The sequence below is a fragment of the Phocoena phocoena genome, chromosome 5 (assembly GCF_963924675.1).
Source record: "Phocoena phocoena chromosome 5, mPhoPho1.1, whole genome shotgun sequence".
Classification (NCBI taxonomy): Eukaryota; Metazoa; Chordata; class Mammalia; order Artiodactyla; family Phocoenidae; genus Phocoena; species Phocoena phocoena.
In genome coordinates this window covers 105745019-105771772 of record NC_089223.1, presented here as the reverse complement: position 1 = coordinate 105771772, position 26754 = coordinate 105745019, and the positions used below count along the sequence as shown (strand labels likewise).

Genomic DNA, 26754 nt, shown 5'->3' with positions numbered 1-26754 from the left:
CATGCATGCACTATACCAGTTACCTGGAGTGAAACTTCACACCCTGTGGTCCCCAAAGCAGCAGAAGCAGCATTAGTTGATACTTTTTAGAAATGAAAATTCTAGGGCCTGTTCTCAGACTCTGGGGTAGGGCCCATCGATCTGTTTTAACAAGCCATCCAAATGATTCCAATGGATGTCCTAGTTTGAAAAGCAATGGTTTAGGACAATGTAGCATTCTTATACCCTGACTAGAGACCCTAAAACAAACTTTTATGTTTTATTTTCCCCAAAGGAGGGCAATGCTTATATTACAGATGAGACAATTCTTCATTATGGTGAACTTTTAGCATCCCTGGTCTTCTGGCACAAACAGCAATAAATAATGCTATTTACCATATCCTTTAGCATTGGTAAGAACGTTGTTAAGAATCACTGATAGAGGAAAAGGCTCTGTTTAGTCCTTCCATTCTCCACATTGGATATAACTCTCTCCAAAGACCTTAACCACACCCTTCCCTTCCATCACTTCTGCTGGAAAAATAAAGGGTGACCCTGTTGGTTTATAGAAGCATATAACAAAGAGGTCAGGGGAGGGCAGAGACTTTGCACTGAGGCCATCTTTTACTAGTTATATCATGTATCACTGTCTTATTTTATATTTTTTCCTAACGTCAAGGATCAATCATTCTTTTACACCCCAAATACTCTATGGCAAACAAATGGGGGGAAAAAATGAGTATTTACATAAATGATCCTCATCAGGATAAGCTTTTAAATTTAAAAACCTCAGCCATCTATAAGTGCTATATATAAAGGTTGATAAAAAGGAACATCTCACTACTAATTGAATAATCTGCCACTAGGATTGAAAAATGATACATTCCTTTAGAACCATAAATTCAATCAGTGACTTACATAACAGGAACTAAAATATAGCAGTTTGTAATTCTTGTTCTAAGAATTCATACATACCTGTCCCAAGCAAATGAAATCTACTAGGTTTAAAACCCTCTTGAAAGGTGAGCTCTTACTACCTCCTTCTAGTAAAACTCTGCCGTTAAATTTTTCTTTTATCTCAGCTGATAAGTATATACTCTAAACTCCGGGGCAGGGGGTAAGGGTGAATGAGTGGTTATGTTTAAAGTTTTTAGATACCACCCTTATATCAGTATCCCTAGGAGTTAGTGCTCTCATGTAGCCCAAAAGCAAAACCAAGGCCTTATGTATACCTAAGGGGGCCATATTTCGAAGACAGTGCAACTCTGAATATAAGAATAAAAGAGATTGAGGGGGCAGAGCATCCTCCAAGGTACAGGGTGCTGAGCACCTCTATCATCACAGTGATCCAGAGCCATGTGGCTGACAGGGCCTTGGTGCTCCAGCCTGGTTTCAGGCCTGAGGCTCCGAGGTGGGAGAGCCGAGTTCAGGACACTGGACCACCAGAGACCTCCTGGCCCCACTTAATATCAATCAGCAAGAGCTCTCCCAGAGATCTCCATCTCAATGCTAAGACCCAGCCCCAGCCAATGGCCACCAAGCTCCAGTGCTGGACGCCCCATGCCAAACAACTAGCAAGACAGTAACACAACCCCACCCATTAGCAGAGAGGCTGCCTAAAATCATAGTAAGGTCGCAGACACCCCAAAACACACTAAGGGATGTGGTCCTGCCCACCAGAAAGATAAGATCCAGCCCCACCCACCAAAACACAGGCACCAGTCCCCTCCACCAGGAAGCCTACACAACCCACCGAACCAAATTTACGCCCTGGGGGCAGATACCAAAAACAACGGGAACTATGAATGTGCAGCCTGTGAAAAGGAGACTCCAAACAGTAAGTTAAACAAAATGAGAAGACAGAGAAATACGCAGCTGATGAAGGAGCAAGGTAAAAACCCACCAGACCAAACAAACGAAGAGGCAATAGGCAGTCTACCTGAAAAAGAATTCAGAATAATGATAGTAAAGATGGATCCAAAATATTGGAAATAGAATGGACAAAATGCAAGAAACATTTAACAAGGACCTAGAAGAAGTAAAGATGAAACAAGCAACGACGAACAACACAATAAATGAAATTAAAAGTACTCTAGATGGGATCAATAGCAGAATAACTGAGGCAGAAGCACAGATAAGTGACCTGGAAGATAAAACAGTGGAAATAACTACCACAGAGCAGAATACAGAAAAAAGAAGGAAAAGAACTGAGGACAGTCTCAGAGACCTCTGGGACAACATTAAACACACCAACAATCGAATTACAGGGGTCCCAGAAGAAGAAGAGAAAAAGAAAGGGACTGAGAAAATATTTGAAGAGATTATAGTTGAAAACTTCCCTAACATGGGAAATGAAATAGTCAATCAAGTCCAGGAAGAACAGAGAGTCCCATACAGGATAAATCCAAAGAGAAACACACCAAGACACATATTAATCAAACTTTCAAAAATTAAATACAAAGAAAAACTATTAAAAGCAGCAAGGGAAAAGCAACAAATAAGATACAAGGGAATCCCCATAAGGTTAGCAGCTGATCTTTCAGCAGAAACTCTGCAAGCCAGAAGGAAGTGGCAAGACATATTTAAAGTGATGAAAGGGAAAAACCTACAACCAAGATTACTCTACCCAGCAAGGATCTCATTCAGATTTAACAAGGAAATTAAAACCTTTACAGACAAGCAAAAGTTAAGAGAATTCAGCACCACCAAACCAGCTTTACAACAAATGCTAAAGGTAAAACAATCCTGAGAAAGAAAAATGGAGGTGGAGGAATCAGGCTCCCTGACTTCAGACTATACTACAAAGCTACAGTAATCAAGACAGTATGGTACTGGAACAAAAACAGAAATATAGATCAGTGGAACAGAATAGAAAGCCCAGAGATAAACCCATACACATATGGTCACCTTATCTGTGATAAAGGAGGCAAGAATATACATTGTAGAAAAGACAGCCTCTACAATAAGTGGTGCTGGGAAAACTGGACAGCTACATGTAAAAGAATGAAATTAGAACACTTCCTAACACCATACACAAAAGTAAACTCAAAATGGATTAAAGACCTAAATGTAAGGCCAGACACCATCAAACTCTTAGAGGAAAACATAGGCAGAACACTCTATGACATAAATCACAGCAAGATCTTTTTTGACCCACCTCCTAGGGAAATGGAAATAAAAACAAAAATAAACAAATGGGACCTAATGAAACTTAAAAGCTTTTGCACAGCAAAGGGAACCATAAACAAGATGAAACGACAACCCTCAGAATGTGAGAAAATATTTGCAAATAAAGGAACTGACAAAGGATTAATCTCCAAAATTTACAAGCAGCTCATGCAGCTCAATATGAAAAAAACAAACAACCCAATCCAAAAATGGGCAGAGGACCTAAATAGACATTTCTCCAAAGAAGATATACAGATTGACAACAAACACATGAAAGGATGCTCAACATCACTAATCATTAGAGAAATGCAAACCAAAACTACAGTGAAGTATCACCTCACACTGGTCAGAATGGCCATCATCAAAAAATCTACAAACAATAAATGCTGGAGAGGGTGTGAAGAAAAGGGAACCCTCTCGCATTGTTGGTGGGAATGTAAATTGATACAGCCACTATGGAGAACAGTATGGAGGTTCCTTAAAAAACTAAAAATAGAACTACCATATGACCCAGCAATCCCACTGCTGGGCATACACCCTGAGAAAACCATAATTCAAAAAGAGACATGTACCACAATGTTCATTGCAGCACTATTTACAATAGCCAGGACATGGAAGCAACCTAAGTGTCCATCGACAGATGAATGGATAAAGAAGATGTGGCACATATTTACAATGGAATATTACTCAGCCATAAAAAGAAATGAAATTGAGTTATTTGTAGTGAGGTGGATGGACCTAGAGTCTGTCATAGAGAGTGAAGTCAGAAAGAGAAAAACAAATACCGTATGCTAACACATATATGGAATCTAAAAAAAAAAAAAAAAAAGTGGTTCTGATGAACCTAGGGTCAGGACAGGAATAAAGATGCAGACGTAGAGAATGGACTTGAGGACATGGGGAGGGGGAAGGGTAAGCTGGGACGAAGTGAGAGAGTTACATGGACATATATACACTACCAAATGTAAAACAGATAGGTAGTGGGAAGCAGCTGCATAGCACAGGGGTTCAGCTCGGTGCTTTGTGACCACCTAGAAGGGGTGGGATAGGGAGGGTGGGAGGGAGACGCAAGAGGGAGGGGATATGGGGACATACGTATATGTATAACTGATTCACTTTGTGATACAGCGGAAACTAACACATTGTAAGGCAATTATACTCCAATAAAGATGTTAAAAAACAAAAAAGAAGAGGTTATAACTGGAACAACACCTAAGCAACTATCTTCTTATTGCCTTTCTCTTCTATAAGGTTATGCTTCTGACTCTCCTCCTTTCTATGTGATTGATGTGATTATTAGGGACTAGGAGCCACTCCTTTTTTTTTTTTTTTTTTTTTTTTTTTTTTTGTGGTACGCGGGCCTCTCACTGCTGTGGCCTCTCCTGTTGAGGAGCACAGCCTCCGGCAGGCCCAGCGACCATGGCTCATGGGCCCAGCCGCTCCACGGCATGTGGGATCCTCCTGGACCAGGGCATGAACCTGTGTCCCCGCATCGGCAGGCAGACTCTCAACCACTGCGCTACCAGGGAAGCCCTAGAAGCCACTCCTAATACAGGAACCAGCCACGTAAAAACTACTGGAGAACAGAAAGGCCGTAGGGAAATATCGATGGAGTGTGACTTAGAGCAGCTCTATTCTAGGTCTTAAGGCAAAAGACTATATCCATTCTTTCTTTCATACTCAGAGGGCAAAAATTCAAAGGTCAAGAACAAAAGGTGTCTCTGGACTTAACAAAATGAGTCTTCAGGTTCACAGTATTTATCCTAGTTCATTAGAGTAAGAAATCACAGGTATGTGAGGACAACAGGTAGTAGAGAACACGCAATTGCCTGGATCTTCTCAGTGCAGGGAAATGTTGGTTGAAGATTTTCTATCAGGGGACATGACTAATACTAACTTAAACATTTCATTTTTCACTTTTCATAGTTCATCTTCCGTAGAACCATCTGATCACAGTTACCTACGTAAGAACTGTGACCATATACCCTAAATTCAAAGATGAAAATAACTGCAAACAAATTGGAACTCAACTTAGTAGGTGTATTTTTCACAGAGATATGGGTAAAGCAACTCAAATTACTGTCCATATATTCTAGGACTGAACAAATGAGCAAATACATAGGTGATGTTTGGTGCTTTAATTTTTACTGTTGGAAAATGTAGATGCAGATACTGAATTCAGAAAAACTAGGAAGAATCTTGTGGTATTGGATTGGAATTAGAGGTATCTGCATAAACTCATGATTTTCAATAGATGTAGATAATAGACACAGATATATAGATATAGTAGATATTGATATGTATGATTATGTATGTGTGTGTATGTAGATGTATGTATACATACAGCTATTTCCTAATGAATCTGTCTATATATACATCTCTCTACCGAAAGAACCTAGAAGCAATACTGTTAGCAATGAGCATACCTAGTGCCCAAATCGTAGTTTCTAAATACTATTCTCTACTAAAAGAAACAAGGGATCCTTGGAGAAACAGTTGATTCTATGGCTGGGGCAGGGAAATGACAAAATGAGCCTGTAATTATTTTGTTATGCCAGAAATTGAGGACATGATCATAGAATGATTGGGGAATTTCCAAAGGATCAGGAGCCAGCTTAAAGGCACCTACAACCTGGGACAACTTGAGCACTGAAATAAATAATGACAGTGATATATTATAACTTGTTTAATAAAACAAAAATTCATGAATCAAAAGAAGGAAAGAAAAGAAAAGAAAGAAAGAAAGAAAGAAGGAAAGAAAGGGAAGAAAGACAAAAAAGAGAGAAAGAAGACTTTCTTACAGTAGAGTGGCAACTAATAAATATAGAATATGATGGAGTTGAAAAATCACTATTTTGCAACTATCACAGGCAAGAAAGCATCAAACGAATATAAATCGGTGAGTGAAAGTTTGAAAAGAAACAAGTTATTATGTAGTCTGGAATATCTCCCCATGAACTACTTATTAATTCAGTAGAGCAAAATAGTAACATTAGAGTAGAGACACCTGGCAGACCCCACCTTAAACAAATGATTAAAGTTAACATCACTGGGCCCAAACAGACATAATATGCCTCCTGATAATGAGGCACCGAGAAGGACACAACATCATTTCTGTGTTGTTCCTGCCCAAAATGTGTAACTTTAATCTAATCATGAGGAAAACATCAGACAAATCCATATTGAGAAATATTCTACAAAAAACTGGCCTGAACCCTTCAAAAAAGTCCATGGTATGAAAGACAAAGAAAGGCTGAGAAACTGTTTCACATTAAAGGAAATTAAAGAGACATGACAACTAAATGTACTACAATCTACTGAACTGAATAGTAGACAATAGTATGTACTGAATTAAATATCCTATTTTGATCATTGTACTATGGCTATATAAGAAAATGTTCTTGTTCTTAAAGGAGACAGTTAAGTATTTAGAAGTGAAGAGTCATGATGTCTGCAACTTACTCCTAAAAAGTCCATTTAAAGATATGTAATGATAATAATATTAACAATGACAACTATAAGAATGATAATGTAAATTAAATATTCAGTTCTGTTTTCTTAAAACTAAATAATCCCAATTATTTTAGCCTTTTAAATCTATATGAGACAAAAACGTTGCATGGTTTAATTAGAAACTTGGGAAGTTAAAAAAAGGATCTATAGTCTCAATCCAATTCAATTTAATAAAAAATTATTGAGGACCTATCCACAGGAGTCCTATATTTAAAGAGCTCACAGTTTATTGGAGAAGGAAAACATGCATGTAAACTAGTATAACAGAAGTATCCTATAAGTATCAAAATGAAGTATAAGAAAGTACTAAAGGAATGTTGAGAGAAAATGATTGACTACTGACTACTCTGACTACTATATTAGTATTATTTAACATTTACTATTTATAGTTAGGCACTGTACTGTTTTATATATTAATTCATTGAATGTACTAACAATCTCATGAGGTAGGTAGTATTATTATCCCCATTCTACAGATGAGGTCATTGAGGTACAGAGAATTGTCAGCTGAGAAAACAGAGAATTCAGACATTCTCAGTAGAGAATCTGGCCATAGGTTACCTAGCTAGCTAGTAGCCCAAGTTTCAAACTCAGGCAGGCTGACTCCATAATCCATGAAGAAGGCTTAATGAAGGAAGCAGCATTTGAGTTAATCCTTAAAAGATGATAATAATTTCAGTGGAATGGGAAGAAGAAAGAAGACTATGTAAGGCTGGAGGAAAAATAATGGTGAAGGCAGGGAGACAGTAAATATAGATTGTATAAGGAACAGCAAAAAGTTCAGGGGATGTTATGTAAGATGTAGGGAGAGAAATGGGTGAGAGCAGAGGATAAGAGACTAGACAGGCTTATGAAATATATTAGACTCCATCATGAGAATTAATATAATATAGTCTTTGATGGTAAAGAAGCTGATTCTTACAATATGCACCACAATCTTGATGTAACTCAATACAGTCAGTATAAGCAGTCTGAAACATCTAAATGAACCAAGTACCAATAATACCTTATTACAATTCAATTTCTCCTAAAAGACAGTACCAGAGCACAAATCATGAGAACACATTCATAGTGACCTCTGCACCTCTATGTGAATAATTTCATTTCACAAAGATCCTATGACTATGCAATATTGAAACTGCCAGAACTGAAAACAGAAAATCTAAAATGCCACAATTCTACCTTAGTTTAACAAGACTCTAAACGTTTAGGAAACAGTAAATGAAATGTGAGTACACCATGTAGCTTTGCCGTTATAGCTCCATCTTTGTCATAATATTTATGAAAACAAGGTGATCCAACTATATAATGAGTAATATATTCCATGAGCTCCATTAGATATGCACTTCTAACCAGTAAAATGACTAGACACGAATACTTAATGTCAACTTTGAGTTGTTAGCAGATGTAATTGAGTCCTCACATTAATAAGTGAAAATATTATTTTGCCTTCATAGCAGACATTATAGACAAAGCAAAGCATGTGGCACTTAAAAGCTGTTTTACTTTTTAATATAAATATTAATAAAAATATGACTTTTATTTAGTAAATTATAGGTTTAACCCGTTCAGAATCTATACTATAACTGAAGAGTATAGAAAATCTAATTGCACATAAAAACAAACATTTAAGCTTTGTAAAATGTCAAAATATTTTAAAGTAAAACATTAACAAATTCATTAGTGACTATTTTTCATATATTTAATAAAAGACAAAAAATAGATTTCATTTTTATACAAATATCTTTGCAACAGAGTTCTTAACCAACATAATCTTCTTCCATTTTGGAACAATACTGAAGTATTTCCTCGATTGACAGAACAGAATTGATTAGTAAGATACAGGCAATATCAGGAAGCATCATAGAAGAGAAGAATATGAAAAAGGAAGACAAATGATTTCAAAGAGCATTTGAAAAATCAAAACATATTTGGATTAGTATAAAACTAAAGAATACATGAACAGTTAAAGAAATAGAACATTGAGCTAAAAAAAATTCTTCACCTAAAAATACCTAAAATGGCATTTAAAATTCAACAATCATCCTTTACATGTCTAACTGGACTTCTGAGAGTAAGGAAAATCCATAGGGCCTTAAAAAGGGGGAAAGGAACTAAAAAGTAGTGTAATAATCTTGAACTGACACTATAGCTCCCTGAAGGGTATTTGCTGACAACAGAGATCTAGGCTTTAACAGCAAGACAAAGAAGATAGGCTAGTCCTTGATCCCTAGCATGGTGGAGAGTTGAAACTAATATCACTACATGAAAGCAGAAACCTTGAAAAGCTATATTCATTATGAAAAAATACATTAAAAAAAAAAGAGTTCTACCCAACAGCAAAGGAAGGTAAAAAAAGTTAACTTTTCTGTTTAAACCTCAGTTCCAGACAGAAAAGGCTGAAGGAATCTCAACCTGAAAAAATAATATGTTAAGATCTAGTGCCTTAAGTTAAATACTTTAAGATGTCTGGCATAAACAAATATAAATCCTTTCCATGGGAATTCATTCCTATCCCAGGCCCCACAAGATTCCAAGATTTAAATAACCAAAAAAATCAATTTATAATCTAAAATTACAGAACTAATAGGGATATGAGACACTGGCAGTGAAGTCAACAGAAACAACAAACAGCAGAATTAGACCTCTATGAACATCAGCTATTAGAAATAATAAATACAGAATATAAAATCACTATGTTAAAATACATAATATAAAATCACTATGGTTAAACAATTATAAAAAGAGGAAACTGAAACATGAACAAAGAAAAGTTTATTATCAAAACAAACCAAATATAGTTTTTAGCAATAAAAATATTATTTAACTAAAAATCTAACTGTCAAAATATTTTTTCAAACAATATTTTAAACAATTGGAAATGATTATGAACTGGTTATCAGATGATGAAGGAATTTTTGCTGATTCTTATAAAGCGTGATAATGACGTGATTATTTAAGATGTCAATATTTTTTAGATGTGTGTACTATAGTATGACGTGTTGTCTGGGATAGGCTTCAAAATACTTCAGCAAAGACAAAAAAAGGAACAGATGAAGCAGTGTAGGAAAATATGAGAAATATTAAATCAGAGCAATATGTATCTGTAAAATTTTGTAATAAAAATAAAATGAAAACTCAGTGGATAGTATGATCAGAATATTAGATATAGACAAAGAGAGAACTAGAGAACTAGAAGATGGATCTGAAGAGGGTATCCAGATTATGAGTAATATTTAAAGATTAAAAAAAAGGGGCTTCCCGGGTGGCGCAGTGGTTAGGAATCCGCCTGCCAATGCAGGGGACACGGGTTCGAGCCCTGGTCCAGGAAGATCCCACATGCAGTGGAACAACTAAGCCCGTGCACCACAACTACTGAGCCTGCGCTCTAGAGCCTGTGAGTCACAACTACTGAAGCCCGTGCGCCTAGAGCCCGTGCTCCACAATAAGGGAAGCCACCGCGATGAGAAGCCTGTGCATCACAACGAAGAGGAGCCCCCGGTCACAACTAGAGAAAGCCCGCACGCAGCAACAAAGACCCAACGCAGCCAAATATAAAATAAATAAATTTATTAAAAAAAAAACAACCTTACCTTCCTTTGGGCTCACTGCTGCAGGAAGAGTATCCCAATCAAGGGTCCAAGTAGGGCAAGGGTGGGGAGAAAACATCACTTCAATGCCTTTTTCCTAGAAAAGGAGATAGGCCCTTTCCAAATTAATAAATTAATAAAATCCTGTTATGTTCTAGAAGACCAAATTTCTATTTTCTATACTGGCAAGGAGGGACACAGATTTTAATAATCATCAAGTATTCCTCAAAATATTTAGTTACATAAGAAACACATGTTGAGTTTCTTAACAGCATTGTTACTTTCCTATTAAATTATTATTAAATTTCCTATTTAAATTATTACCTGAAGTGACACAGAAGTAATAAGCTACTTAGAAATATTGCGTGTCAAAGAGAAAAGTCACCTGAGAATAAAAGTTTTGTCAAAAACAATCCACATAATCAAAACTGACTCTGCATATGTCCATCAAGTTCTGTCTTGGATTATACAAAAATTGCCACAGCCTAGGAGCTATATTCACAGAATCAAAAAGTCCCTACTTTAACACTCATCCCAAAATATCATCCATACTAGTCTTTTACAAGTATCTACAAAGTCTCTAGAAAAGGATCCCTTTGTTTTAACCAAATGGTTCCCAACATTTTTTTCCTCACCATTTTAAAAAATGATCATCCCTCTTCCATATATAAAACAATTCTCAGGTTCCTTCCTCATGTTAAAAGTTATACATTTATTTATTTGATCTACAGACAGTGGCATGGCATACACGTGGATTCCCAGAACCTTTTCAATCACATTCTGTGTCCACAGCCTACAGAATAGATATCCATGGTTCTAGATTTTTTTTTTATCTGCAGGAATATCGTATTCAAAAGAAAAATCCCTGAGAATCTATCATTAACCCCTTTGTATCGGTTAGTTCGTGAGATTACTTTCCATTACGAAAACTAGCTGAATTTCAGTGCCAAAGGAAATAGTACAAAGTTCTTTTGTTGGGGTAGAGCTATAGCTACAAGTATAGAGGTCTAGAGTACTTACCTCCCCCAGAAAGATAAACACATCTCTCTGACATCATCTACCTCTCTCCTATCTCCCTTAGTCTAGCCATATTGAACTCCCTGCTATTCCTCATTTCATCACACTTATTCCTAACTTAGAGTCTTCCATAAAATACAACTATATTGAGATATAATTTCTATGCCATAAAAATCTGTCCCTTTACAGCATACAATACAATGGTTTTAAAAATATTCACAGTTGTGTATCACCGCTATCTATCTAATTTGAGAACATTTTCATCACCTCAAAAAAGATGTCCCATACCCATTAGCAGACACTCTCCATTCTCTCCCCAAAGCTCCCTGCTCTAGGCAGCTACTAATCCACTTTCTGTCTCTGTAGATTTGCTCAGGGTCTTCTTACTAGCTGGATCCTCTTAGAACACTTCATCCAAATCTTCAAATGTTCATTCAGGTCATTTGCTCAATGTCTTCACCTAGTCAGATAAGCCTTCCTGACCACCTTATCTAAAAAATGATCCTGATCTCAATCATCTGCACCCGCCTCATCCCACATTATTTTTTTATAGCATTTATCAATACCTAATGTGCTATACATTTGTGTTTTTTCTTTATTTACCTCCCCCACCAGAATGTAAGCTCCATGAAGGCAGTCCAATTTGTTCTTCATACATCCAACATTCAGAACAATGTCTGTTGTTTAGTAGACACATATACATTTTTTGACTGGATAAATAAATTTAAAACCTCTATAGAATAAGGGAGATTTTGGAGGCAAGATTGTGCGTAAGAAAACAGAAGGAAAAAAAGGCGAGATGTGAGCATTCCTAAGGAAAACTTTCCTACTTTACACATCTGCTTAGGGCCAATTTCATGTGTCCTCATTGCAATTGGCAAAAAAAGAAAAAGAAAAAAAGCAAAAACACAAAAAAAAACAACAAAAAAACCCTGACTATATGGAAATGAAACGTTACAGTATAAAAAAAATTAATACATTCATAGAATATGTTAATTTGATATAATATTGTCTTTCAAATATGTGACAATAGAGAAACTCGTAAGTAGCAAAAACAATGCCCTATTAAAAAGGAAAATGTTACTATGGTGAACTTCTTTAATAAGGTTGGAAAAGTGAAAAAGAAAAAAAAAAGAAAATGTATCCAATATACACTATCAAGTTAGAATTACATGAAAATTGAAATGATAACTTTTTAGATTTGAACATTCTGTTCTTATAAAATTGCAGATGTGATGTCCTAGTCAACTTTTATATAATCATAAAATTTTAAATCAGAAATGACTCGTACAGAGTCTCCTCTGTACGAGTACAGAGGAGTACACTCTCCTAATTTATAAAGGGAGAAATTGAGACCCTATGGTTAAGTGACTTACTGAAGGTAATAATGTTAGCTTGACTACAAAGCTGGGACCAGAACCCAAGTCACCTGGTCTCTAGTATAGCCTTCCCATGGACTGTTCCCAAGCCAATGCCTAAGAGTCTCGGGCTCAGAGACTGAGTGGCAGACCATTTTTGAGAAATATGGAACTCTCTGACAGATGACTCAGGCTCAAGGATTCCCCACTAGCTTGACAAAACTTTCTTAGAACTACACTGAAGTATGACTCTTCTGACCCAACCTTCCTTCCCTTCCCATTTTCAAGCACAGGGATCAAAACTGCACCACGTTCTGAAGGCTCCCGCAGCTTCCTCTGGCTCCCTCCCCACTTTCCCTCACAGATGTTTCCCTCAGTATACCTCTTGCCCATCTAACTCCATCTTGGAATTTGCTTCTGGAGGACCTGAACTAACACATCCCCTGTAAATTAAAAATTCAGGATTCCTTTATATTTTTTATATTATTACAAAAGTGCTTATTTTTATAATTTTTTTATTGTCCATATGTATTTTATTTATTTTTTAAATTGGGGTATAGTTGTTTTACAATGTTGTGTTAGTTTCTACTGTACAATTGTTTATTAACTTTTTTCTGAATTTAAATTCTAGTCACCTGTCTCTTTTTTATAAATATTTTTAAATGTATCAAATGCAAATGTCTTTCCTGATGTCATTTTATTGCTGGAAAAGCACAGGTAGAAAAGTTTGAATTACCAATCTCTTTTTCAAGACTGCATATGTATGAATTAAAATAAAAGTACAGATTTTTGGTTTGTTGAAATTTTTAAAATTAGTATTTTAATACAAGAGTACTCTCCTGACAATTATTTTTTTAAAAACACTCAGGAGGTAAACGAGAGATCGCTGAGCAATATAACCATCTGATCAAGACACATCAAACTCTGGACCTGCTTTGATATCTTCTATAATCAACTGTACCATCTGTTTCATTGTTTCACCACTAGGCTAACAAAGCTTAGCTGAAGAGATAAGGGGTTGGTGTCACTACTAAAATCTGCTTTTCTAAATCAGCAAACTTTCGTTAACTATAGAACTCAAATACTTCCTAACCCAAGTTAAAAAATATAATGATTTTCTTTCCAATACAACTCAGATGACTAGCTCAAATTACTTCATGAATTTTCTATTCAAACAAATCTTTAAACAGTCTAAGTTAAAAGCAAAACATTTTCGCAGATTGTTTTGAATGATAGAGAAAAGAAAGCCTATTGGTGAAAACTTTTACGCTTAGTACTATTAGAAACAAATTATGCTGCAAAGAGAGAAAAATAAATCATGTGCTCTTATTACATAAAAAGTCATAAAATCAAAGAATAAAGTAAAAACAGAATTCAAAGAATTCAAAAATCTTAAATTTAGACAAAACCTTGGACAATATATTGAGATAATCATCTTCATATTTCTTTAATTCAAATCATCACCTCAAAATTAAGAAACTGAGAAACCAGTTTCTTGCAACAGAAAAACGTCAGGTTAAAACAATAAACTTGACCAGGTGTGATATGACTTTGGTGTCTCGAATATAAAAACAAAAAATTCTGAGAAAAAAACTCTTAAAAATATATATTCTGACTTGTTTGGCTCCAAAGACACATAATATTAAAAATCTTCAATTTACTATATTTCACTTAAATCCAAAGACTAGCACAAATATTAATTGGTCAAGAGAGATATAAATAAAATTTATAAAATGTTAAAACAAAAATGTTATACAAGTTGGGGTAAAATGCTCAGCAACTTTATTACATGGAATCTTTCAAACAAAATTTTAATAAAAACAATTTAATTACCATTAACTTAGTCATGGTGGGTCTTGGTCCTCCTATAAATGAAGGATCATTTTGCTCCTCTACACATGGGACCTCATCTAAGCTTGGTTGCTGTTCATTCGAGGTGGTCTGTAATTCTGGTAAATTGAGAAATTGGATCCCACACTGAGAAGCTGTTGTTTTTACTCTTGGCACTTCCTGAATTCTCTGGTACCAGGCAGCCAGCAGTGGAAATTCTACCAGCTTTTCAGAAAGTTTCTTGCAGATAATTACCTAGGCAATTACAAAGAACAAAACACATTATTATATAATTTTTGTTTGTTATAAGAGCTGATTGAGGTAACTTTACAAACCATAAAACTCACACATTTAAAGAATGAGTTTTAGTAAATTTATAGTTGCACAACCATAATCTAGTACCATTACGCTCAACGTCACACCAAAATGTTCCCTTGTGACCATTTGCAATCAGTCTCTGCTCCACAGTCAGTTGTAGGCAATCAATGATCTGCTTTTCATGTGTATAACTCTGACTTTTCTAAAATTTCATATATTTAAATGGAATCACAAAATGTGTCTTTTTTCACTTAGCAATATGATTTTGAGATTCATCCATGTAGTTGCATTTATCAGTAGTTTCTGTTTATTATGATGCAGCATTTAAAGTAAGGCTTTTATTTATTCAAATGAGAAGCATTTGAAACCATTACCCCTGATATAAATTAATGTTTATTTTCTCTTAGTCAGATGCTTTCTCTCCAGCACCACCACCAAACTTCAATTTCTTTAAAAATTAGAATGTTCTTGCTTCTTTGTGAGACACTGAATGTTGTTTCCATAGAAACAGTTATAATGTTACAAACAGATTATGACTTATGAACAGATAAAATGAAAAGGTCAAGTCACAGAAAATCTCGACAAATGTATCTAGCAATAATCAGTGCCAAAACAGGAGCCAGAAAGGATGAAAATTAATGAAAAATTTCACACATATATGTAGTCTATTTTAACTGGACTTTAAGGTTAAATGAGAATTGATTATAAGAATAGGGTTTATGTGTAATTCTCTTTGTATACTACAAGCGCTTAAAACACTGCCTTGCAAAAAATACTGAGTGAATGAACAAATTATCAAGAAACCATTTATTGACCTCAAAGAATAATCCCCTAAATTATTGTTTTTCAAACTGCTGCTTACAACCCATTAGGAGATTTAAAAATCAATTAAAAAAATTTTTTTTTGTTTTAAATGAAATTAAATAGAAAATATCAGAGTACATAGCATGTAGTAAGGTGGGTTAGTTTCTGTTTATATATCTATATTCATATATATAATATAAAGATGTATATTTGTATTTGTATGCTCAGTCACCTTGTAAAATGCATTATTTACCGTGAAAAGTAAAAAAGTTTGAAAAATACTGTCTAAATGGTACTCTGGGAGCCAAAAAGTTTCTAATTCTCAACAAAATACTTAATTGCCTGGAAACAGATTATGTGCTATGGGAATTGAGCTTTAAGCCATGATAAATTAATCAAATAAGAAATTTCTCATTTCCTCACCTTTCCTTTACTCCCCTTGGTAGTGATTTATTCTTACTTGTTAGACGCATATGACATCTTGCCCTCCTTTTGAAAATAAGTTGTGATTAAACAATAATTCATGTTTAAAAAATTTGAGGAGTTTTACTCTGCATGACAGGTCATCCCATTTAATCAATATGCCAGGCTGCTCTGCTAATACCCGGACAGCTCAGGAGGTACGGCACCACATTCATTAATTACACTTGAGAAGCCATATTTAAGGATGAGGCTAATGTTAAATGTGTGAAATGAAAATTAAATTTGTTCCTAAGAACATGATTTTTAAAAGATGTTACCTGGCTGATAAGATCAAAACATTATAAATACCACAGTTACTTAAGGACAAGAAAATAATTTAATCTCAAAATATTGGTAAAAAATTGCTATCAAGACCACAAACTGAAATCCTAGTGGCTTTGTATTTAATTATAGCAAGAGGCAGAAAAACTTGTATGAATAAAAAGAGAAGCAAGATATTACACCTATCCAAAAGATCTCCTCCTCTGCATTACTTTCCAGTCACTTATTATATAAAATATTTTGTAATTCTTTTATGTCATTTCCTCAGTCATGTCTACCCTTTCAAAAACACATCATAACCAACAAATGTTTAGGTGAGCAGTGTAAGCAGTATAAAAAATAGTAAACAACCTGTCTAAATGGAAATATAATCCTAGTTCAGGGTCTTTTCTTATCGTCTAGAACTGGTGAGTTAAAACTGAAAATTCTTAAGGACCTCAGGAATAGGACAGGGGATGGAAAATATAAATTAACTACGGAATCCATAATTTTTGCAATATGCCAGCCAGTAGTGAGATTTCCATTTTATTCTCAATTTTATGCCAATGGGAACAGTGAAAGAGGTAATTAACATAGGTATTTTTGCTCAAAAATCAATTTCTACAATGATTTTACTTTAGTAATAAATGCGTCATACTTTTAAAAAACTAAATTCAAAGCATTAGAAGTCAAAATGTATTAAGTTAAATCATAAATGTTCAAGTTACAAAAATATTTCATAAAATGTCAACTTCTCTGTCTTCCAGGAGTAGAATAATCTTCTAAAGAGTTCTATCAAAGTGTACCTGTTTAGTAGCAGTAACTTAAAAATAACTATAAAATGTTCTGGCATCAGAGAGAAGCAAGATTTTGCCTTAGTATGGTTATTCATTGTTATTTCTCCCATCTGCTTCCTATTCTGTGTACTAGAAGGTTCTAACAAATAAAGGGAGGGGGGAATCATAAGATGCATTTTAATTTATTCTTTTTTAATCCATTCCTGAAACTTTCCAGAGGAGAGGATTTTATCAGGCACCTTCCAGGAAGAAGTGTTGGGCTATCAGTGGTTAACTTTGCAAACTAACATCCTATGAAGAGGAAGAGAAGCTTGGAGCAGAGGTTTAGATGTAACACCTCAGCCTCTCTCCCTGCTGTTGTTTTGCATATTTGGCTTTATTCTGTTTAGCAAAACTGGGTATTTTCCCTAACTCTTCTAATTTTGACCTCTGGTATACCAAACCTTGAATTAGCAAAATTGACTGCTCTTTCATATTCTTGATCTTATTCCTGTGGCTAAATACTTTGGCCCTAGATTCAACTCCATGTTTCTGATCCAAACCTAGTAACTTGAACTTCATTCCTGATCATGAACTTGATCTTAATTCTGATCATTTGGACCACTACTCCATCACCTCAATGTGTGTTAATACAAGTATAAAGGCTCAGCTTCATAGCCACCGTCTGAACTAAAATGGCTGCTTCATAACCCAAGATGACTTACAGGAGGAAAATAAATACAACAGAAATAACATCAAAGCTTTGGCAAAGAAAGATTAACTCCTGAAAGAAAATGTGATGATCTAGGAAAAATACAAACAAACAAAGGAAAATATTTAGAGAATTCGTTTACGTAATGTCAAATCAGAAGAATTTAATCATAGAATAAATGTAATAACAAAGTTTTCCGCTATTTTAAACTGAGATGAAAACAGAGTTCCTTAGTTGTATCAATATTAGGTAGATTTACTCAGCAGTGGTCAGGCTGATGTCCCACCTGATTAAAGGGGGAAAAAATCCTCTCAATTCGGAACACCTCCACCTCAATTGATCCTCATCAGGTAAACAGTATTTAAATTAAGCTAAAATTAAATGCAATTTAGCTGAAGATAGATGTCTGGATAATGATCTAAAAATAACCTTTATGCAGGTGAATCCAATTTTTATGTTTTGTTGCCTTTGAAAGCAAATAATCAAGTCTTCTCTATCACCTTGTTTGATTTTCTTTGTAGCACTTACCATTATTTAAATATGTATTATTTATTTGTCTATGTGTTCATTTCTATCTTCCCTATTCTTCTATTTCTGTTAGAATATTAACTCCGTAAGGGCTGGGACCATTTCTGTCCTGTTCATCACTGTATTCCTAGTGCATACAACAGGGCATGACATATACAGTAGGCTTTCAATAAATTTCTCAAATGAATGAATTAATGGTTGTGCCGCTTTGATTCGATTTTTATGAAATTAGGAACAAATAGTTATCCCAGGAGACCAAGAAGCCATAAATACCAACAGTATTTCCTAATATGCAACAAATGACTGCTCTAATGATTGAAGTCGGTAATAACAGCAGAGGTGGGGGACTGGGGGGAGTCAGGGACAAGAGAATTTAGAAATCGTTTGACTACAAAAAAGAAAAAATCTATGTTTTTCTCCCCACCCAGCACCATGGACAATATGAATACACATGACGTTTACAATACTAATCAACATCTAAACGATTCCTAGATCTCTTGTTCTCACATCCTTTGATTCTGAAGTTATTTTGATTTCTAATTTTGTTTCATTTACATTTTAAAGAAAGATGTTCTTTAAGAAAATGCCAATTGGTTAATGCCACCTCACTTATTAGTGAAGCCTGGTCCCCAAATATATAGATTTTCGTTAGAAATCTCTTCTCATCTGTCAGTAGAGATGCCTGAAGTGTTGGTGATATATAATCAAAATGAAATCTAATATCTGATTCCTTAGTAAGGGAAATGGTGAAATACTTCAAAGTGAGAAAAATGCAGTTCTGGAAAACCAACTGGAAAGTTGCAGAGAGCTCTAGCTTCCCATGTTCACTCTGATACTACTTTTACCTTGTCCTTTTTCCCTCCACAGGCAGAAAAAAAATACATACATACATACACTTATATATGTATGTATATAAATATGTATATATATGTACACACACATATATATACACACACATATACATATATGTGTACCTGAAAAAGGAAACTTTCCTTATATAATCTCCCACAGCATTGAATAGTACTGCCAGCTATGTAACATAACAGAGACGAGGGTAAAATATTTCTGATTTAAAAATATCTAACATAATGAAATTAGCATTTGAAGAGACTACATAATTATAAAATATAGCTGACAAGAGTCTTTAGTATTTTAATACTGGAACCTCTAGTATTAGAAGGTGATCACCACAGCATTTTAAAATTAATAATCATAAAAAATGCTGTTTTTAGCAACTCAAAACTAAAAGTCATAATAATTACTAACATGTATTGAAGGCACTATTATCATCTCTATTTTACATATAAGAAAACGGAGACAGATATTAATAACTTGCCCAGAAGCATAATGGTATTAAGAAATGAAATAGGGACTCAAACCTGGGCAGTTTATAGACTGAAACATACAGCAATGTATCCACTCCTGATAAACCTTACCAAAAAATGATGGATACAGGGCAAGAGCACAATATCTGCCAAAGTGAAGTACAGGCCTTCTACAAACACATGGTCCAGAGGCGGAAGGTCAGAAGCTTTCGCTTTTCTGACATGAGCTGGCTCCCTGTTGGCAGAAGCTGGTTCCTCATGTACTGTGAGCTTTGAAAATGCCACTCTCAGTTCCAGGCTCGCCGATGAAGAGTCCACCTCTTCAGATGTTTCCTGTCTATCGACCTTGCTCTTCGTTTCTTCCTTAGAAAGGGAAGGCCTAACCCCAGCAGCCTTCTGCTGCTTCAGCTTCTGCCGCCGGAGTTTGTCATCATTATGTACCCTAACGGGCTCACTAAGCTTCTTCTCAAGCTCTAGTATTTCGGCAGGGATAGGTGGGGGCTGGTCAGAAGATTCTTTGAGAAAATTCTCAGTAGCTAAAGGGATGGTAAGTTCGCATAGCCTGGTCCACTGACTAACCTGCAAAACAAAACAGGAAATGAAAGGATTCTTTACTTTCAAAATAGCTTGAAGAAAAATAACTTTCTATTGGGAAATAAGACCGGTTTAGAGAATTTAAGTCTTGAGCTAAACCATCTCTGGGCTAGGCTTTTACGCTCTATCAAGAGACATTACAGTGCTTCAGAAGTGATAACATTAAACAATGGAGGTTCAGCATTCCTGTATCTGGAATATATGCTATTCTCCTGTGTCCACTTACCGAATAAATCCTCACTTCCCAAAGCCTTTAAAGTACACTCCCCCTAAAAAAGCTCAGTTTCCGAAACACTGCTACTTTGAGCTCCTGTTCATATGTAAAATTCGCTTTAAAAATCCTCAACGTAATTAAAAGGTAAAGAAAAAAAAAAAAGAGAAATCTTTCCCTAAAAATAATGTCTCTAAACCTCATAAATTAAATCTTAAATTCTTATCTTCCAATACTGCGCTGAAATATCGGTATATTGGTTACTGTAGTTTCTTTTAAGTAAATTAAATTTTATTTTCCAACAGAAAGTTCAAATAAATATTCAAGTGAATGTGTTGTCACTTATGGCTTTAAATAACAGAAAAGAGACATTATACTTACTTCAGCACAGGCTTTCAAGCAAGTCTTCTTAAAACCCAGAAGTTCCAAAATTTCCTTCTTTGAGGGGTCTGCTTCATATGATTTCTGGATTATGTGTCTCAGAACAACAGCAAGTCCTGCTCTACAGAAATTGTCTGGTCTTTCTACTACTGCAGGTAAACAGCAACTCTGGACTATTGGTGGAAGCTCTTGCCTTGAAATAACCTGTATTTCAACATCCTCCGACAGTACACTTTTAAGTAGTGAAATGCCTGTGCTTTCTCCAGTGAGGACTAAGCAAACTTTAAAGATTTTGCAGTCACAGTATGATAACAAAAATAAAGTTATAGACGTATGAAGAGGAAAGATGCACCCTTCTTTTTGGTGAGAAAAGTCCAAGTATAGATATTCTTCTGTAAGACTTTTCTTAATGCCTTTCATTTTCTTCTTTCATTGGGTTACCTGAAGCATAAATTGAAGTGGTTATAGGTCTTAGAATATAGCAATTGCAAAGCTAAAATAAAAGATGAACATTTTAAAAACATTTTCTAGAAATCAGCAGGGATTTGTGATAGATATGATTCTACAAGAATTGGTTCTTGGAACGAATAAATGGCTTCCAAAAGAAAGATTCCTACCCTGTCCAATTAACTAGTCTTAAGGGTGATTTTATATCCAGCTCCTTTAAAAAGAGCATACCTCAGGTGCTTGGCAATAGAACTCTCCCAGTCAAGTATTGATACTTTGGGGTCTCACTACAGGTGAGAACAAAAGATGAATAGAATGGGACATAAGAAATAACCAAGAATACCTAGAGTTGTCTGGGGATAATAGCTCTGAGAAGCTTGACGAATACTGCTTGTTTTATGCCCCTAAAATATAATAATTGAGGGGGGGATATATTCATTCTCTCACAAGAAATGGATTCTCCCAAAGTGGATTTTGATATGTGATGAGCTATTGTATGCTGAATCACAATAGAAAAAAATATTTGAAATTCTCCATAACTTAGATGTTGATAACTGAGATATCTCAAAGTTAACATGTCCAAAATCAAGTTTCTTATTTTCTCCCTATGCCCAAAACCTGTTCCTCATGTATCTTCCCCATTTCAGTTAATGGAACACCATCCTTCAGCTCTTCAGGCCAAAAACCTGGACAATCATTTTAAATTACTCTTTTCTTTCACACCCCCATAACTAATCCATTAAAAATTTATTTTGGCACTACATTCAATATATACCTAGAATCTGATTATTTCATTCCATCTTCATTGCTTCCACTGTGATCCAAACCACCATCACCTTTCTTCTTAATTATAGCAATTGCTTCCTAACCCGGCTTTCCATCCTCTAGTCTATTCTCAACATAGTAGCAAAAATGATACTGTTAAAAATGAAATAAAATCATGTCACTTCTCTGCTCAAGCGCTCTAATGTCTTCCTATCCTACTCAGAGAAAAGGCAAAGCTCCTGCAATGGTCTACAAAGATCTCCTTGATCTAATTCTCTTTGTCTCTTTGTCCATCTCATCAGCTCTCATCTTCGCTCACTGCTACAGCAAAAGTGGCTTGTTGTTCCTCTAAATCACTAGGTACATTCCCACCTCAGTGCCTTGGCACTTGATATTTCTAGTGCCTAGAACACATCCATACCTCCTTTAAGTACCTACTCAAATATCAACTTTTTGAGATGTTCCCTGGCTACTGTATTTAACTTGCAAACCCCAACTCCCACTTTTCCTGAAAAAACATTTCCAACCCCCTCTATGCTTTTCTTCACAGCACTTATTACTATTGTAACATACTACGTTATCTATTTTGGTCTTAGCCCAATAGAATGTTCCATGAGAGTACAAATTTTTATTCACTGCTATGCTAAAACAGGACCTGCTATATGTATATATGTGTATATGTATATATATGTGTGTGTGTGTGTGTGTGTGTATAATATATATATATATATATATATATAGTCAAGAAATACTGAGTGAATGCATGGACGAATAGACATGTTGGTTATTTTAAAGATGCAAACATACACAACCTTGTGGTCAAATTATTGATGGGTGTTTTCAAGTCACAATCCTTAAGACTTTTGTCAATTATGACTTTTTGTTTGATTTCTACATTTCCTGGGTCTAAAATTCCCCATGTTCTAATACATAAATCAAAATTCCCAAACTGACACTAGATGGCACTCTTTAAAAGCATTCGCCATGTAACAGGAAAATGGTATATTGGAGAAAAAATTATTTTAAATTATTTAAAAATTATGTTAAAAGCCTTTAAAAAGTACACATGCAACTCTTTCTTTTAAGTGTATTTGAAATGTTAGTGCACCTGAATTTTAGGGTGCTCAAATTTACTAAATTTCCTTTATATTCTCAATTCCTTAGATTTTTTTTTTTAATCAAAAGCAAAATAGTTAAGTACTCTTTAATCATCTTGGTCCTCAACTTTTTTATTAAAGGGCTAATAATCCATTATAACAAAGAGATATAGTTAGTAAAGTACTGTCGTGGAAAACTTCTTGATAATGCAAGTGATCACCAGTGTTTTATACTTCTTTTGTTAAAACATAACAGATCTGCACCATGGTTTGTTACTTATTTAAAAGATTATCTAAGGGTAAATTATTTCATGTAATTTAAAAGCAACAACACTGTAACCCATGGAAACCATTTTCTCCCTGAGCTAACTTAATTACCTTTTGGATTTTTTTTTCCTCCACCTAGAGCTGATTTTAAAACAAAATATTAAAGGGCATTTGTTAAAGCTCATAGGCAAAAGAAACCAACATTTTGTAGAAAATCGATAGTCTCTTTGGAGAGCTTATCCCTATATATCTATTGCTGATTAATTTACCAATCCTCTTAACTCCCTTTGTTGACAGTGAGATGCTATAAAGAAGATCCCTAAATGTTTCCCCAATAAGCAGATTTGAAAGAAAACATAATCGATTTCCTCATTTGCCCAGCAGTCTAGGAAATAGTAATTAGAGACTAGTCCTGCTAACACTTAAAAAAAACACACACACACAAACAAAAAACTAAAAACATCATACTATTTTACAGCTTTTGATTTAGGATATGCAGAAACATTTTTTAAAAAATTAGAGTACGTGTATATTTGCCACTTCCCAATCCACATAAGAACCTTGAGAATTAACTTTTACACATTCTAGAAACTTTTTTTGCTGTGAGCACTTAATAAATGCTAAATGTCAACAAAATAGAATAGCAATAATCTGCCCTTGGAGACATCTAAAAATTAATGAGATGCCTAAGAGAAAATGCAACGTACTGTTGATTCTTTTTAAAGATTTTTTTTTTTGATGTGGACCATTTTTAAAGTCTTTATTGGATTTGTTACAATATTGCTTCTGTTTCAAGTTTTGGTTTTTTGGCCGCAAGGCATGTGGAACCTTAGCTCCCCGACCAGGGATCGAACTGGCACTCCCTGCATTGGAAGGTGAAGTCTTAACCACTGGCCCGACAGGGAAGTCCCAGTACTGTTGATTCTTAACATAATTTATTTCTTTAAATATAGATGTTGGGTTTTTTTTTTCTTCCCCTTGAAGATTAAAAATGTTACTTAATGATCTTAGAGTTAAAAAAAAATTACTCTCCCTGGGCAATTTCTCCACATTAAATACTACTGTAATTTCAAAAATAAATATTAAGTATTAGCAAACCTGTACAAATTTGATATTTGGTTTTGGCTTGTACTATGTCTTTAATTTTTCAAGAAAGTAGAACACAGTTTTTGCTTAAAGTCTGCAAATACCCTCAAAAGAAACCTTCTTTTTTTTTTTCTTCTTCTCCAGTTCTACCTAGAGAATTTCTTATTTTATTACTTTTATGTCATGAGCTTTAAAAAAGGTAGGTTTTGTAGAATCATCCCCTAGGTCTCCAACACACAGAGCTGGGGGCATAGCTCTTAGTCCAGACTACATTCCTGCCAAGCACAGAAGTGCTGTATGTCATTTGCTCTTTCTCAGCTTTGACAGGTGCCACACTGCAACTGTTCCTGTGATGGACTGAGAAAGCAGCAGACAACACCACAAACGTGAGATACTGAACAGAGCTGATGGAGTGTGCATCTCCTCCCTGGAAAGGCCAGCCTGCTTGGGAATGTTGCAGAGGGAATAAAAACAGGTAAAAAGAAAATACTTAAGCCTTGGTTTCATTATTTGGGAATCTTTAAAGATATTTTTCAACAAATGAAGTAGTCACAGGTTTAATTAGGAATTTAATCTTTTTTTTTTTATTCTCATTCCAATTAATATATCTTGGTGTTGATAAAATGAAACATTTCACACATGAAAGGGGAAATGAGTTTTATAGGTGTTTTCTTATCTAAAACCATTTTACTACTTTACTCCTTGCATATGTATATAGAGAGAGAAAGAAAAAAATACCATAAATAAGTATGAAAATAAGCATACTTCTCTGGAAGCTGGAAAAATAAAACTTTTGTGCTCAAAATTCAAGTCTGGATCTATGGCAACTAAATATTACATAATAGATAAATAAGTTATATATTATATATAAAGACCAAAAAGTGCACAACTGCAACTAAATATTAACCAGTTGATTTTTTTTTTTTTTTCTTTTGGTACACGGGCCTCTCACTGTTGTGGCCTCTCCCGTTGCGGAGCACAGGCTCCGGACGCGCAGGCACAGCGGCCATGGCTCACGGGCCCAGCCGCTCCACGGCATGTGGGATCTTCCTGGACCAGGGCACGAACCCGTGTCCCCTGAATTGGCAGGCAGACTCTGGACCACTGCGCCACTAGGGAAGCCCTGATTGTTTTTCTTTAAATAAGAAATTATCACTGGGCCTGGGATTTGATAGGAGCTTAATAAATGTTAAATGAACAAAGAATACAACTCTAAATAATATTATGTACATTTTATTGTCCACCAGCTATGTGCTAAGCACACAGAACTTTTGTGCACTACTTCAATCCTAATAATCCTTAAAAGTACATTTTACTCCCACTACGTAGATAAGTACTGTACTTCAATCCAAAAGCATTATTTGAATCTATAAAGGGATCTTATTGGAAAACATTAAGGAATAGGTATTTTTCTAACATAAATAGCACTACTTTATAAACTTCATAAATTGAAGCATATTGCAATTTTATTACAGCAACTATTTCACCAGAGTGAAAATCATCAGAAATTATGTTATTCTAAGCAACCGTCCTTGATAAAAACCTCCATGCTAAAGGCAGAGTTATTTGACAATTCTCAGCACTGGATTAAGTTTTTTGATAGTTCCTTCCTAATTCCCTTTATTGGATCCTCCTCAGACCTCTTAGTGACCTGTAGCTCTGTACTTTACCCTATTCTCAACTGACACTCACCCCTCTGATGACTGGCTTTCAAAATTTGATCATGCCACACAATAAGAAATAAACCTTATAATGAAAGTCATTATACACTGAATAATACTGAAACAAAAGAATCACCAAGAAATATCCTACCACATGAGATATAACTGACAGTTCACTCTGCTTTTTCTTTCTTCTTCTCCAGGGCTGTTTCATTGTTTTTAATGTTGGTTAGTACTCACTAAAGTGATTCCGTGACCTATGGGCCACAACTTACACTACAACGGCACTACCCGAGGTGATTTGCAGTGCCATAGGGTTAAATATCATCTAAGACTCCTATACATGTATTCTACTTGACATCTTCACTTGGACATTTTTCTAAACCTGTTCCTCTTTCCTCAAGTAGTCCCCATTCTTGATAAAACAGCAATACCATTTACTTAGATGCTTGGGCCCATAATTCTGAAGTCTCACTCAACTCCTTTTTTCTCCCTCTTACCCTACTATTTCTACCTTTGAAATACATGCTAAATCTAACTTCTTAGCACCCCTACCAATAACACTTTAATCTAAGTCATCACTAGCTCTTACAAAGACTACTGC

The 26754-nt window shown here is 35.1% G+C and overlaps 1 protein-coding gene across 2 annotated transcripts in view; it reads right to left on the bottom strand.

The window, feature by feature from the left end:
- GSTCD (glutathione S-transferase C-terminal domain containing) overlaps nt 1-21247 on the bottom strand; it is a 124937-nt gene extending 103690 nt beyond the window's left edge. Inside the window, exons 1-4 of one of the 2 annotated variants that reach the window (XM_065877885.1) lie at nt 20828-21247; nt 19753-20220; nt 14459-14710; nt 10254-10347 (exon numbers count right to left, since the gene is read on the bottom strand). In XM_065877885.1, coding sequence (XP_065733957.1) covers nt 10254-10347; nt 14459-14710; nt 19753-20220; nt 20828-21247 — 1234 coding nt within the window. The remainder of the gene's footprint in view (nt 1-10253; nt 10348-14458; nt 14711-19752; nt 20221-20827) is intronic. The other variant, XM_065877886.1, reaches the window with a different exon arrangement.
- Nucleotides 21248-26754: the final 5507 nt, after the last annotated feature.